Raw genomic sequence first — 16045 nt, forward strand, 5'->3', positions numbered from 1 at the left:
GGCTGGGTAGATAAGGAGTTCTTGTGTGTACGTAATTGCAGGAGGTGAATAAATTTTGGCCTTACTGGCTAATATACATCATAGCAAAGGGTCAACAACTTCTTTCATTATTATGATTTCAAACCATCCCTCGAGTTGTGAAGAACGTGTTTGGAACATGACCAAAACGTTATTGGCTGCTTTAATGTCTGAATGTAGGATGGAAATTTTCATTTTGAAGTCATCTTTGCTTCTGATTTGCTCTTACGGTGTTGAACAACAGTATCCTAAAACCTCATAAATACATCCAGGCCAGAAAGAAAGATTTTAAGATCAGCTTGAACAGTACTTTCAGTAAGAGGAGAAAAGGTGTAAATGAAAAGGATGTGCTTCTAGTATGTCCAGAACATATACTTGCTTTAATTTATGCTTTCTGTTACGGGGGTGCTCAGATCCCTTCACTGTCAATCCCAGCCCAAAATGTTGTTTGTGACAGCCCCTTTCACAGCTCCCCTGCATAAGACAATATTGTTGTAGTGTCCCTGCTGACTGTGGAAAGGTTGGACTAGATGACCTTTGGAGATCCCTTCCGGCCTGGACCGATCTATGAATCTATGTGTTGCCTTTCTTTTCATCCCTAAATTAGTTACCTTAGATAACCAAATTGGTGACTTGGAACTTCCCTTAGCAGAGGAACAACTGTTCTACTTTAAAATCTTCTAAAGAGATATGATTTCAGAGGGAACTTCTCATTTGTACACTTAGCATGAAACACCACAGTAGTTCATTATTCAACTTGGATGCTCTTGCAATTCAAAACCAAATGTTGAAAGCTCTTTTTCTTTGGATGTTAGCTTTCTGTCTAGGGTTTTGCAATTTCTGAAGTACTTCCGTACTGGAAATTGCCTTCTGCTTTGCCACAGGTTTTCCTTTTTATTTTTTTTTTTTCTATGTGATTTTTCTTGCAGTGTCTAGGGCCTTGGAAAGAGTAATCAGATACTGTGTGCTCCAGTGTTAGGAACCAAAATCCATGGAGGACCTGCACCCTCTAAGCTCAAGGTTGTGCAGCTTTGTTTCCTAAGGTTGCTTCCTGATGCTTAATCCTTCTGCACCGTCACAGGGCATGCATTTCATCTGCTCCTCATTCCATCTTTGAAGAAAATATCGCAAGGTTTGCCTATGATCCCAGATCTTGGAGAGCATCTTCAGCATGCTGTTACTATGTGGGATTTTTCAGGCTATTCTTTCAGGATTACTTTTGTCTCTCCTCTTCATGAGAACCTTATTGAATGTAGTTAAGATAGACTCAAAGTTGTATGGATGAATCTGCAGCATCCCCATTCAGCTTCTTTTCTTAAGGGTTTCTAGGTAAAATCCTCTTTACATTTACATCTGCTGCAGAAAATGGCATCTCTAAGTTCAGATAAAATGATCGTCTGGGGAGTCTTTGGATCTTTCGTGTGGAAGAATTTATTAGTGTACATTCATATTCATTAACCTTTGCTGCTTTAACAAAGAGTATTCACTTTATTGGGCCTACCTGTTTGGTCTCCTGGGTGATTAAGGGGGTGGTCTGTACTGTGAGTGAATATTGAGCCTGCAGTGTGCCCTTGTGGCCAAGAAGGCCAATGGTCTCCTGGGGTGCATTAAATAGTGTGGCCAGCAGGTTGAGGGAGGTCATCGTCCCTCTCTACTCTGCCTGGGTAAAGCCACATCTGGAGCACCGCATCCAGTTCTGGGCTCCCCAGTTCAAGAAGGATGGGGAACTACTGGAAAGAGTCCAGCAGAGGGCTACAAAGATGATCAGGGGACTGGAGCACCTCTCTTACGAGGAAAGGCTGAGGGACTTAGGTCTGCTTAACCTGGAGAAGAGAGGACTGAGAGGGGACCTCATCAATGTTTATCAATATGTAAAGGGCAGGTGTCAAGAGGATGGGGCCAGACTCTTTTCAGTGGTGCCTGGTGACAGGACAAGGGACAACAGACACAAACTGGAACGAAGGAAATTCCATCTCAACATGAGGAAAGACTTCTTTACTTTGAGGGTGACAGAGCCCTGAAAGAGGCTTCCCAGAGAGGGTGTGGAGTCTCTTTCTCTGGAGATATTCCAAAACCGCCTGGATATATTCCTGTGCAACCTGCTCTGGGTGGACCTCCTTTGGCAGGGGGGTTGGATGAGATGATCTCCAAAGGTCCCTTCCAACTTCTACCATTCTGTGATTCTGTAAATTGTCCTTGTGGACAAGTCCGTGGCCAGAAGACTTCGGACTTGTGCTGCAGTGAAGTCCATGACTTTATCCCTCACTTCTGTTCTTCAAGTCCTTAGGGATTCATCAAAAGGAGCCTGATGTGTATGAGAAGAGAGTAGTACTTACGGAATTAATACAAACACTTGCCAAAAATGAGATGTAGTCATATTTAGACCAGAAAAGTCTATGGTGGTTCTAGCTGAAAATCTTAAAATGAACCAGACTTGTATTTATAAGATCCCAAGTCTGTCGATCGAGAATTGGGGTGCACTTTATAAAGCGCTGTTCCCCTGATGAAGGTAGTACAGCCCTATGTAATCTGCCAGTCAGCGTGGCATTGTCTGCCATCTTATCCAAGGTGTTGGAGCTTTGGGTGCTTCTCTCTGTTTATTGTTTATTTTTTGCTCTCTTGAGTCCTCTTTAATTTTCCACGTGCTTGCTTGAAATTCTTTCCACCTCTAGATGGAAAAAGTGTGTGCATCCATGCAAGAAAAAGGACAACTTTGGTGGTTTGACTTTAAAACCTAGAAGTATTATGAGTGCCTTACATGAGATTTCTTTTCTGATGGCCATTTTCTAATATGGAAGTTGCCATATTAGAAAACCCCTTTGAGCAAGTTCTGAGAGTTTGTTCCCAATGTAGCACCCAAGCATGCTCAGATATTTTTCAGCAAAATTCCTATTGTCTGAACAGTGACTGAGGTCTGGCCCTGTTTTCTCTCAGCAGGTAGCCTAATCATTGCTAGAGTAATGGGTTTTCACAAGGTTATTCTTTGTGCCAATGTACTCTTAAATTCTAGAAAATTTGGGGTGTAACATACAGAGTCTGTGCCACTCGTTTCAGTAGCGGTGTGAAGTAGTCTCTTCATGTAGCAGGATGCTTGCTTGTGTGTTACTAGAGAAATGTCTGCAATGCATATAATAAGCAGTACATTGCTGCGTATATACACTGGAATACACTGGAATAAAAGATGTATATATCTATATGCAAGGGGGGGGAGGTATTTGGAAGGTTAATTTTTTTTGCATACTTGTCACAAAGTTGACCTGTCTAGTTGAGCTTGCTGTTATTTCCTTTTGAGAGTTTGCTAAATTACTAATTCTCATTGCAGTTGCACAGTACCCCTTTGAAGACCATAACCCACCACAGCTAGAGCTTATCAAACCTTTTTGTGAAGATCTTGACCAATGGCTAAGTGAAGATGACAATCATGTTGCAGCAATCCACTGTAAAGCTGGAAAGGGACGAACTGGTGTAATGATATGTGCATATTTGTTGCATCGAGGCAAGTTTTTAAAGGCTCAAGAAGCCCTAGATTTCTATGGGGAAGTAAGGACCAGAGACAAGAAGGTGAGCTGTTTTCTGTTCTTCTATTCTCCTACCTGTATCTTTATGATTTTTCCATCTTCAGGTCAGTTTGAATCATAGAATGGTTTGGGTTGGAAGAGACCTTAAAGATCACTTAGTTCCTGCCCTGGGCAGGGACACCTCCCACCAGACCAGGTGTCACAAGGGCAGGCTGGATGGGACTTTGAACACCTCCAGGGATGGGGCAGCCACAGCTTCTCTGGGCAACCTGTTCCAGTGTCTCACCACCCTCACAGTCAAGAACTTCTTCCCAATATCTGATCTAAATCTCCCCTCTTTAAGTTTAAAACTGTTACCCCTTGTCCTATTGATACACTCCCTGATAAAGAGTCCCTCCCCATCTCTCCTGTAGCCCATTTCAGGTATTGGAAGGGCACTATAAGGTCTCCATGGAGCTTTTTCTTCTCCAGGCTGAACAACCCCAACTCTCTCAGCCTGTCCTCATAGCAGAGGTGCTCCAGTGCTCTGATCATCCTTTTGACCCTCCGCTGGACCCATTCCAATAGGTCCATGTCCTTCCTGTGCTGAGGACTCCAGAGCTGGACACAGTACTCCAGGTGGGGTCTCACAAGAGCAGAGGGGCAGAATCGCCTCCTGTGACCTGCTGGTCACACTTCTTTTGATGCAGCCCAGGATGCGGTTGGCTTTCTGGGCTGCCAGCATGCATTGCTGGCTCATGTTGAGCTTCTCATCCACCAACATCCCCAAGTCCTTCTCCTCAGGGCTGCTCTCCAGCCATTCTCCACCCAACCTGTATTTGTGCCTGGGATTGCAGTGACCCAGGTATAGGACCCTGCCCTTGGCTTGGTTGAACTTCATGAGGTTCACATGGTCCCACCTCTCGAGCCTGTCCAGGTCCCTCTGGATGGCATCCCTTCCCTCCAGCGTGCTGACTGCACCACACAGCTTGGTGTCCTCGGCAAACTTGATGAGGGTGCACTTGATCCCATTGTCCTTGTTTCCGACAAAGGTGTTTAACAGCACTGGTCCCAGTACTGACCCCTGAGGAATACCACTCATCACTGGCTTCCACTTGGACGTTGAGCCGTTGACTGCAACCCTTTGAGTGCAGGCATCCAGACAGTCCCTTATCCACTGAATGGTCCATCCATCAAATCCATGTGTCTCCAATTTAGAGACAAGGATGTCGTGCGGGACAGTGTCAAACGCTTTGCACAAGTCCAGGTAGATGACGTGCGTTGCTCTCCCCTTATCTACCAATGCTGTAGCACCATCACAGAAGGCCACCAAATTTGTCGGGCATGACTTTCCCTTGGTGAAGCCATGTTGTCCTTATTTTCCATGTGCCTTAACAGACATTCCAGGAGGATCTGATCCATGATTTTGCCGGGCACACAGGTGAGACTGATTGGCCTGTAGTTCCCTGGGTCTTCCTTTTTTCCCTTTTTGAAGATGGGGGTTATGTTTCCCCTTTTCCAGTCAGCAGGAACTTGACCAGACTGCCACGACTGGAATGGAAAGCGGCTTAGCAACTTCATCCGCCAGCTCTCTCAGGACCCATGGATGGATTTCATCAGGTCCCATGGACTTATGTACCTTCAGGTTCCATAAATGGTCTCGAACCTTATCTTCTCCTACAGTGGGCAGTTACTCATTCTCATAGCCCCTGTTTTTTGCCTTCTCTCTACTTCCCATCAGTTGTGATACCTGGTTTGATTTAGCTTTAACGCTATTGGATCAGTGTAGTTCTAAATGAAAAAGCTTTCCTAAGCAGCAGCAGCAGCAATTAGTCACAACACTAAAACAGTCTGTTCTTTCTATCTCCTGTTCAAGAAAATCTGGTTTGTTTTAAATAGCCTTTTAAACAGCATTCTGCCGTGTGTTGCATCAAATGGGCGGTTGATGAGTGAACTTCTTCAGTGTTTTCAACCTAAGTAAGAGGATTATTCTAGCTTGTTTTGCCTGAATGGATGAGTTGTTCATCTCCTCAGTTTCTCTTCTGTGGTGGTGTTTGGAGATGTGTGGTCATTACAGTGTGTGTTAAAGTTGAATATCCTACTGGAAGATTCTGTTGTTGGATGCCCCTTTTCATAAAAACGGTAGTTAAGCCCAGATATTGGCGGCCTCACAGCCTGCTTCATGAGTTGCTGCTATTTAGTTTCTTGTTCTTTTCCTGAGGAGAAATGGGGGGATCTCATTTCAGAGAAATCATGTCCATGGCTACAAGAGCGTTCTGTTAAGACCTTGTCAGTGGTACAGACACACTTAGGTCCAACACACAGTTACTGCTTTCTCATATGGTTGTGCCTCATTAATGGGAATTTAACCTCCTTATTTGAAATCTTCTCCAAATATAATAAAATGTGACTTGCAACGCCACTTCAGCAACCTTTCCTGCTCATCTTCCATCACTTCCTTCTGTATGTTGGTGGAGCAGCCCAGGGGGATCATCCTGGCAGGCCAGTTTCACTGTACTCCAGTATAGAGCTCTCTGTGTTCCTGCAATATTTGCATAAAGTATTAATTTCACAGTGTGTAGACCTCTAATAAGCAGAGCTTCATGTTTGAAGGCTCTTGAGAGCTGAAGTGTCACATAAGGATTTTTAGAATTTGGCTGTTAATTCATTGACAGGAGCAAATAACTTCTTAGTTTGCTGTCTTTGTACATGGAGCTGTTATTCCGTGTACTGCTGAGAAGATAGTTTTGATGTAATACTAGAGCAGAGACAGCGTCAAGGTTTCCCATCAAAACTTCGTGGCTTTTGGTAAGACTGCATGATACTGAATAGGAATGAGCTGTGTGATGAATAAACAGTGTAGATTACTCCTGCTAATAAGAACTGGATCATCAAAACTTACAATACTACAAAACTTAGAAATACACATTGAAGCGTGTTGTGCCTCAGTTTCCCTGCTGTAAAACGAGGGTAGTATTTCTGCATCTTAGTGTGCTGAGGGTAAAGTCAGTTAGGTGTTCATCAGCACCCCGGTGGTACCTCTGGCATGTTTGAGGTAATGAAGAACTTAGTGAACAGGAATAGTGAGAGCCTTGTTTACAGAATCACGGAATCATGGAATTTTCAGAGTTGGAAGGGACCTCTAGAGATCATCCAGTCCAACTCCCCTGCTAAAGCAGGATTTCCTGTAGCACATCACTCAGGACGGCATCCAGGCGGGGCTTGAAGATCTCCAGAGAAGGGGACTCCACACCCTCCCTGGGCAGCCTGTTCCAGGGTTCTGCCACCCTCACCGGAAAGAAGTTCTTCCCCATATTTGAATGGAACTTCCCATGTTCCAGCTTGTGCCTGTTGCCCCTCGTCCTGTCACTGGGAACCACTGAAAAGAGTCCGGCTCCATCCTCCTTCAACCCACCCTTTAGGTACTTGTAAGCATTGATAAGGTCTCCCCTCAGCCTTCTCTTCTCCAGGCTGAAGAGCCCCAGCTCTCTCAGCCTTTCCTCATCAGGGAGATGCTCCAATCCCTTAATCATCTTAGTTGCCCCACGCTGGACTCTCTGCAGTAGTTCCCTGTCACTCTGGAACTGGGGAGCCCAGAACTGGATGCAGTATTCCAGTTGTGGCCTCACCAGTGCAGAGTAGAGGGGGAGAATGACCTCCCTCAACCTACTGGCCACACTCTTCCCTACGCAGCCCAGGATGCCATTGGCCCTCTTGGCAACAAGGGCACATTGCTGGCTCATGGAAAGTTTGCTGTCCACCAGGACCCCCAGATCCTTCTCCTCAGTAGTGCTTTCCAGAAGATCCATCCCTAAGCTATATTGGTGCCTGGGGTTCTTCCTCCCCAGGTGCAGGACCCTACATTTGCCCTTGTTGAGCCTCATTAGGTTCTTCTCTGCCCATCTCTCCAGCCTGTCCAGGTCACGCTGGATGGCGGCACAGCCCTCTGGAGTGTTGGCCAGCCCTCCCAGTTTGGTATCATCAGCGAACTTGCTGAGGGTACACTCTGTCCCCTCGTCCAGGTCATTGATGAATATGTTGAACAGGACTGGGCTGAGTATTGACCCCTGGGGGACACCGCTGGTTACAGGCCTCCAACTTGACCCTGCTCCATTAATTACAACCCTCTGAGTTCTGTCACACAGCCAGCTCTCAATCCACCTCACTGCCCCCTCATCTAGCCCACACTTCCTTAATTTTCTAATGAGGATGTTATGGGAGACAGTGTCAAAAGCCTTGTTGAAGTCAAGGTAGATGACATCTGCTGCTCTCCCCTCATCCAGCCATCCATTTATAACGTCATAGAAGGCTATTAGATTGGTCAAGCATGATTTACCCTTGGTAAATCCAAGTTGACCACTTCCAATAACTTCTTGATCTTCAGTGTGTTTGGAGATGACATCTAGAACGAGTCGCTCCATTATTTTCCCAGGGACGGAGGTGAGACTAATTGGCCTGTAGTTCCCTGGGTCTTCCTTCTTGCCCTTTTTGTAGACTGGTGTGATATTTGCCTTCCTCCAGTCCTCAGGCACTTCTCCTGTTTTCCAAGGCCTCTCAAAAATGGAGAGTGGCTCAGCAATAACACCTGCCGGTTCTCTCAGCACTCATGGGTGCATCCCATCAGGGCCTATGGATTTGTGCATGTCTAGTTTGGCCAAGTGGTCTCTAACCCAGTCCTCCCCAAGAGAGGGAAAGCCTTCCTCTCTCCAGACCTTCCCCTTTGTCTCCAGGGTGTGGGATTCTTGAGGGGCAGCTTTGGCAGTGACGACCGAAGCAAAGAAGGCATTCAGCAACTCCGCCTTCTCTGTGTCTTCCACCACCAAGGCACCCACCTCATTCTTCAGTGGGCCCACATTTTCCCTAGCCTTCCTTTTTTTATTGATACACTGAAAAAAACCTCTTCTTGTTATCTTTAACTGTGGTAGCCAAGTTAAGTTCTGCTTGGGCTTTTGCCCTTCTAATTTTTCCTCTGCATATCTTCACTACACCTTGCTATTGTTCATAAGTGACCAACCCCCTTTTCTAGAGATCATAAACTTTCCTTTTCTCCCTGAGGTCCAGCCAAAGCCCTCTATTTAGCCAGGCTGGTCTTCTTCCCTGTAGGCTTGTTTTATGGGACCTGGGGATGGCCTTCTACGCTTTTGAGAGTTCATCCTTGAAGTATGACCAGCCTTCCTGGGCACCTGTGCCCTAAAGGACTTTCTCCCAAGGACACTCTCAACCATACTCCTAAACAGGCCAAGGTCTGCCTTACGGAAGTCCAAGGTGGCAGTTCTGCTGGCTCCCTGTCTTGCTTCTGCAAGAATTGAAAACTCTATGATTTCATGATCACTCTGCCCAAGACGACCTTCAACCTTTACATCCCCCACAAGACCTCTTCTGTTAAGAAGCAGCAGGTCCAGTAGGGCGCTTTCCCTTGTTGGCTCACTCACCAGCTGTGTTAGGAAGTTGTCTTCCACTCACTCTAGTTTAGCTTCACTGTAAATACTGTCTGTAACCAGCAACTTTGTTCTGGTTTTGATGTCTCTACTGGAAGAGTTGATTTTTATTTTGATTTTTTCCAGCTTTGCCTGATCATGGTTATCTTTGTATGGACAGTGGGCAGTATGTGATTCACGTATTCATTACAGTAGCATTTTTAAGTAGATATTCCAGTGCAGGTTCTGAGAGCTTTTTCTTCCCTTGTGGCCCATATTTCAGTGTTATATGTCTCTCTGATTTGACGGATCCCCACACTTTTATATAGCTGACTTCCTGGACTCAAAGTAAATGAGGCATCAGAAGAACTGTTTGCATGTAGGGAGAAGAGAATGCACTTTTTCTGGTGTGTGGTTTTTTTTTTTCTTTTTGGTGGACCAACAGATGTATGATGAAGGAAAACTGGCTTTAATTAGGTTCCAAATTTTCTTCATTTAAAGCAAGCATAGGGGGCCCACTTTGTATATAGCTGCTCAGAATAGTATAGTGGAAATTGCTGTTGCTATCAGTGTGTCTGGCAAAGTGATTCTCGAGAAAGTTTAGTCCATGCCAGCAGGAACTGTGCAAGAGGAAGTATGACTGATTGGTCAAGAAAACAACCTCAAGTCCTTCTGTAACAAGCATTTCCCAAGTGTCTACTGGGAGAAGAAGCTTCACGGAGGCCTTTGCAACATGAAGTGAGAGTTGTTGTAGATGAGGCTGACAGTTCCTTGGTAGTCTGCTGATGCACTGTTGTCCTGGGAAAGGTATTAGGGAATAGGACATTGCAGAACTGAGTCTAAAAGTCTGTCTCTGACCAAAAACTTTAGTGTTTTATTTTTTCTTCTCTGTAAGCTGCCTGTTTTGACTTCTGTAACTTGTCATAGTGGGGGGAACTCTTTTAGAAGAAGGGAATGATGAAGATCAGAAGGTATTGGCTAAATGGTTGTCTATCAGTCACCACCACTCTAGTAGAGCAGGACTGACTTCTGTTTTTCCTTTGAAACAAGGAAGACAAACTGTTTTCTGAAGTTGGATGAAGAACTGTAATTGTTCAGCCTGTTTTCAGAGCTGGAGGAGAAGTAAACCTCCCAAAAAACCTTCTAAGAAAGCTGCTGCTTCCACTGTTTGAAATGGTTAGCTTATCACCTGTTTATTCCTTAAGATGGACACTGAAATACTACTGTGATGCCAAAGACTGACAACTTACCTTCCTACAGCTGAAGAAGGTCTTTATTTATTCCTGCCTTGAAGAGTTTTATGATGAGGATCAGACTTGGAAAAAAGCATGGTCAGCTCAACAGATAGATATCAGCTGGGAACAGCTGTTCAAGTGCTTGAGCCGGAGATGATCCATTCAGGAGCATTCTTTGACTATCGTACTGTTGTATTTTCAGGAATGGCTCCTAACAGTGGGACTATTTCCAGGAAGTGGAAACCAATTATTTTGTGCAAGAAAGTTTCAGAATGACTCTTTGAGCAGGGTAGATATCCCATGTATCAGAGCTGGTCAGTTGTGATGCCTGTTTGTTCGACATACTCAGTTGACAACCTCTGCTAAACCTGACACCATAAGCCTAGTCTGAGGCTGCAGCTTTAGCTGTACTGTCACAGCAGGGCATGTTATTAAAGTGAATTCGGGAATATTACTTCCAAAAATGTTTTTTTCTTCATAATACAGCCCATGCAACATTGAGAGGAGAACCAAGAGCAGCACCTGACAGTTTTTGTGATGTCTACATAGCTCGGCAGTGGCCTGTGAAACTCTGGCATAGGGAACAGAGAAGCTTAACTAATGTCCATTTGAAAAATGATGATGGTGATATATGGGAAATGTAAGTTTCTTGAGGAGAAAATACTTAAACAGCTTCCCTGTTCTTTATTCTTGACTAAAAGTAAGCAGGGGGGTGATTGTACCTCTCAGAATATTAGCTTATTATGAAAGTGTTCTGCTTAGAAATCAGACCTCTGGAAAATTGAGAACTTTCTGTTCCACTTGGTGTGGCTGTTTCTTCGCATCTCAGGGTAAAGGCTATGTCTCCAGGGAGTTAAAATCTCTGGCTAGAGGGATAAAACTGCCCTCTTGGATGAGAACTGGTTTTGCTTTGAGATCAACTATCACTTTACATAGCTGCAAAAGCGACTGTGTTCCCTTTGTTCTGGTCCCAGCCCTGGTTGTCCTAGGTTGTGCTGGGGTTTCTCCTTGGGGCACATCCTTTATGGCATGAAGAAGCTATGAGCAGAGAAGGATGCATTTTCGTTACCTGCATGGTTTCCTTCTGGTTGGTGGCATTAGCAAATTACTGGTGCTTTGCTCTGAGGCTGGGATTTTCTCAGTCATGAAGCTTAGATCCCAGGAAAGCAAACCTTAAAGCTCTGTGAAGTGGATCTGATAACTACTGAGATGACATCTGAATCAAAAACATGGTCAGTGTAGAAGGCTACTTAACGAGGTCATTGTACAAGTGCTGTAGGGAGATGTCTTTTGTGTAATTTATAAACAGCTGAAGTGGCAAGGAGACATAATTATCAACTTTTTTTTTTTAAATAATGGGAGGAAGTTAATATTTTCATGTGTGTAGAGTAGATGCTTACTAAATTGAAAGTACTGTGGCCGCTCTTAGCTTATGACTGTTGTAAGGTGAAGCAGGTATGAGAACTAACAGTTTATAGAAATACTGTGTTCTGGGTTTTGTGACCAAAATGCTCATTGTTGTATATGAAGCCTTTTTGTTTATCTCCAGTTTATTACAATTTCAGATTTAGTTTTAATATGAAAGTTTACTTACTCATGCTGTTGCAAGTATGAAGTATGGGTTGTTGTATAGACTATGTAATGCGTTTTCCAGGAAATTAAATTATTTTTCATTTTTATCCCTTTTGCTTGAAAATATTAGCTAGAAGAGCTTTTAAACTATTCTCTTACTTGAAGTTTAAGTTGATTTTAAAACAGTAATAAAGATGTTCCTTGGTTATATGTTCTCAGAGCAAGTATTTACATCAGAGTTGTAATTCAACTGAGAAGTTCTTCATTTAACAGTCTGGGCTATTGGGCCTATATTAATGAAATTTTCCACTTCTCGTTTTTGTGGAAGCGTTTCAGAAGGGTATTTTGTAATAGAAGGTATCATCAGTCTTGAGTACAGTGATATTAGCAAACAAAATTAGAATCTTTTGACTTAAACTGCTGTCAAAATGTAACTCCTTTATTGTTGGTGCTTTAAAATTAGAGTGTGTTCAAGGTGCCTCCGGCTTAACGTCCCTCCCCCCAAAAAACCCAGCAGCATGAAGCCATCTTTTACATGACCTCAGGGTGTCCGAGGTGTGTGTTTTTAAGATACAGAAAAGTCTGCATTCTTTGAGTCATTGGTTGAGATGGATGTTTGGGGATACATACTAAAGTAACGGGAAAACCAGTGTCCTGCTTGTTCCATGGTGAGGACTGGGTGCTAATGAATTGCCTGGTTTTAGATAATGTGTGCAAGCAGCTTCCTCTTAAATACAGGAGCAGGAGATGTGGACGTGTGTCTAGAGAAAAGGGAAATGCTTACAGAGGCTGTCTTTGGGAATGGTTTGGAGGTGGATTATGTCTTTGCTAGTCCTTGAGGTGTTTGGGATGGTCCACAATGAGAAAATCGCAGTGTCCTCACGAGTGACTGTGGAAAAATGTGCATGGCCGGGTTTCTGTGCAGTGTAGAAAGCCGTGCAGCACTCTCCTCCTTTCTAGGTACAGCCAGCTTAGATGCTTTCCCCTGTGTGCCGGTCCCCAGTGCGGCTGCTGCAGGGGCATACTTGGCATAAATCACGGTGGTCTGTTCCAGGTGCTTTAGCTACCTTCTCATTCATGATTTATTTGCCTTTAGTTAGGTTCTGAGGTAATGGGCAGGAGCTCTGTTAATGATGATAGTAAATGGTCTTGATGTTTTTTGATGTTTGTTTTCTGTCTCTTTAGGGAGTGACAATTCCAAGTCAGAGACGCTACGTGTACTACTATAGCTACCTGTTAAAGAATCACCTCGATTACAGACCAGTGGCACTGCTGTTTCACAAGATGATGTTTGAAACAATTCCCATGTTCAGCAGCGGAACTTGCAGTAAGTACCCAGCATCCCATTACCCTCCATAGGTCTTGTAAGGAAACACATTGGTCTTTGAGTGTGGTTTGGTTATGTGACAGTCATCATTCTGTTACATGACACAAAGAGCTGCCCATCTTAATGGAGGAGAAGGTCATACTTAAACAATTCGCATTCCAAAATCTGCTGGGTTAGTGTGGTCTATCCGCTAGCAACCTCCTAGGTGTAGCAAGTTTAGATCTGTGAAAGGCTTGTAGGGTTGTTTCACTACAGTTTTAAATTGGGAAGTATTTAGGAAGAGTAGATTCCTTGAAACTTTGAAGTATAAATATGAATTCACTTCTGTCATTCTGTGGGCTGCATTGCAGGGCAGGAACTGCTCAGCGTTGCGTGTTCATTTTTTGTTAGTGGAACACGTCTTTCTAATGGCTTTGCTATGAGGATTACTGCAATGTGTAATTAATTCCAGTACTTCCTGTGAATTTGATTAAAATTGCACTATTAATATTGTTGCAAGACAGTACCTGAAGAAACATATAAGAAACAATCAAGCAACTTGTTGGGCTAGCTTTAGTTACGGGGGGAGGAGGAAGTGAAGTGAGGAGCCTCTGCCAAAAAAACCCTGCCTCTAGGGTAGAGGTGTGGAGGTCACAGATTCCTGCAATTACCACTCTTTTATTGTTTTGGATAAACTATGCTATACTTGCAAAATAAGCTACAAGTATGAATTTCTCACATGAGCATTAACTTGTTTGTCTGTCCTGGGCTGGTAGCGTGCTATTTTTGCAGCAGGATGTTGGGATAAAGGAAAGAAGACAAAGTAACTATCAACTTCAGCATCTTTGTCTACTGCAGTATCTTACATTTCTGTGGAGTTTTCAGTGATTTTTTCAGAATGTGAAACCAATAGTCTGTGTTATCTGCTGCGATGGTAGTACTTTCACCAACACAAGAGAAATTTGAATTTGACTTCCTTGTTATCTTCCTTCTGTTTTAAAGTCACGGACCATGCAGAGTTGTGCCTCTTGGGTAAAATGAAGGGATGAGGGGCTTTCACAGCTCTGAGGATTTGAGGAAGATAAGTAGCAGTTTTACAGCTAGCCTGTTTAGCAAACAGTGTGTGTATGCGCACTAGGGACTTCCACAGCTCTGCAGGGATGGTTTCAGGGTGACTACATGCTCTGTGGCAGGGTATGGGTCAGTGGGTATTGTCTAGAGAGCAGTATGCATCCGATTCTAACGGAAGTCGGGAGCAAATGCAGAAAGACTTCTTTGAATAAGTTTCATTTAATATTTCAGGCTTCCATGCTGGTGTCTGACAATTTCCAAAGAAAATCTGCTTAGGCTGCACCAAAAAAGCCTCATAATTTCAGCTGTTACCCCTGCAGATTGAATTTGGAAAGTTACATAGTGGCTAGCGCTTTTTTGGTGATGGTGATCTACAGAACAGACTTATGGTCTGTGTCTGTATAATCTGTCATTGCTGGTTGCCTTGCATATTAATGTTAAATTTTGTCTTTGTATTTGCTTGTGTAACAGTTCTGTTTAAGAGTAGAAATCAATTTGTGCTGGCATGACCACCCAGTTTGAAGAAGAGATGAAAGAGTTACGTCTATATAATATCGAGATGAGAGGCAATATGCACGGAAAAGTCAAGAAGTTGTCGCTTCCTATAATCATTTCTTATTATATTAAAGAGAAACTGCAACTTTCTAGGGACCCCATGGTTGCCTGAGAGTATTGCTAGAAAGGATAGAAATCTGTTAGGTTGTTTCCAGTATTGTCTAGCAAAGTTTGATGCCCTGTGGTGATTAACTTTTAATAGATAGTTATTTAACTTTCAAAATATCCTAGCTCATGATTGTGATTCTGATAATAATATTGTACTTTTTGACACTTTAAGGCATTCCTTATGAAGTGACGCTCTGTTTTGCCATGCAGATCCTCAGTTTGTGGTGTACCAGCTAAAGGTAAAGATATTCACGTCTCCTTCAGGACCTTCAAGACGTGAAGACAAGTATATGTACTTTGAATTCCCTCAACCTTTGCCGGTATGCGGTGATATCAAAGTGGAATTTTTCCACAAACAGAACAAGATGTTGAAAAAGGTTGGTTTTCTCATTTTTCTGGAAAATGTTGTCGAGCCAATCCAGATGTAGGGCTGGGATGTTGGTTATTCTTCGGTGATGTGTAATCACAGTATTTAATTCTTCGGTGTCTAGTTTTCTCAAGGAGAGAATCTACCACAAAATGAAAGCTGGATATTTTGAGAGCTGGTAAGATTAAGTACAGAGGTTGGATAAAAGTTATACTGCATGTGTATTGCAGTTGTTTGGGTAGTGGTGAGTAATGTAATTGAGGAAGAAACATTGTCATTCTAAAAATAGACTTGCATACTGAGTAAGTTAACTCCAGCTGTTTTCTTCACTTTCCTAAGATTTGAGCTGCCACAGAAGATCCTGTCTGTGTGCTGTTGGCTGATTTCTACCCATCTGTCAAATTTGGTTGAATTTCCAAGATAATTGAGTTCCTACACACTTGTAAAAGTATCCCTGCAATGTCTTGGTTCCAAGCTGCAATGACTTGACACTGGCTATTTAGAGAGTTCACTCAGAACTGAGAATTTTATCAGTGTCTTAAATTGTGGAAAAAAAATTAATCTAGAACTTATTTTGACACCAAAGTCAGTGAGTTCTTAAAGATGAATGCCTCATCACTGAGTTTCATTAATTCTGGTGCTTGTGCAGCTAGTTTGCGTCTACCAAAGTGAAAGGTGGGGATGAGACCATGTTGATTAAAGGCTACCTTTGTATTTACTACTTAAAATTCTTTATTAATAGTTTTTCGCTATTTAGTGGATGTTATAAAACTTAAGAGCATTAATTGACTCACTCCCGTGTACAGGCAAAGCATAAAAAGCAGAAAATACTGGAGTGGATTGGGAGACAAACATAAGTGATGAGATAACATGGTCTCTTATGACTGTGCACGCGGATT

The 16045-nt window shown here is 43.2% G+C and overlaps 1 protein-coding gene across 1 annotated transcript in view; it reads left to right on the forward strand.

Moving 5' to 3' along the window:
• The window catches only part of PTEN (phosphatase and tensin homolog), a 53337-nt gene that overhangs the window by 26155 nt on the left and 11137 nt on the right, over positions 1-16045 (forward strand). Inside the window, exons 5-7 of the mRNA XM_074154515.1 lie at positions 3341-3579; positions 12925-13066; positions 14990-15156. Coding sequence (XP_074010616.1) covers positions 3341-3579; positions 12925-13066; positions 14990-15156 — 548 coding nt within the window. The remainder of the gene's footprint in view (positions 1-3340; positions 3580-12924; positions 13067-14989; positions 15157-16045) is intronic.

Source organism: Numenius arquata, chromosome 10 (genome assembly GCF_964106895.1).
Source record: "Numenius arquata chromosome 10, bNumArq3.hap1.1, whole genome shotgun sequence".
NCBI classification, from domain to species: domain Eukaryota; kingdom Metazoa; phylum Chordata; class Aves; order Charadriiformes; family Scolopacidae; genus Numenius; species Numenius arquata.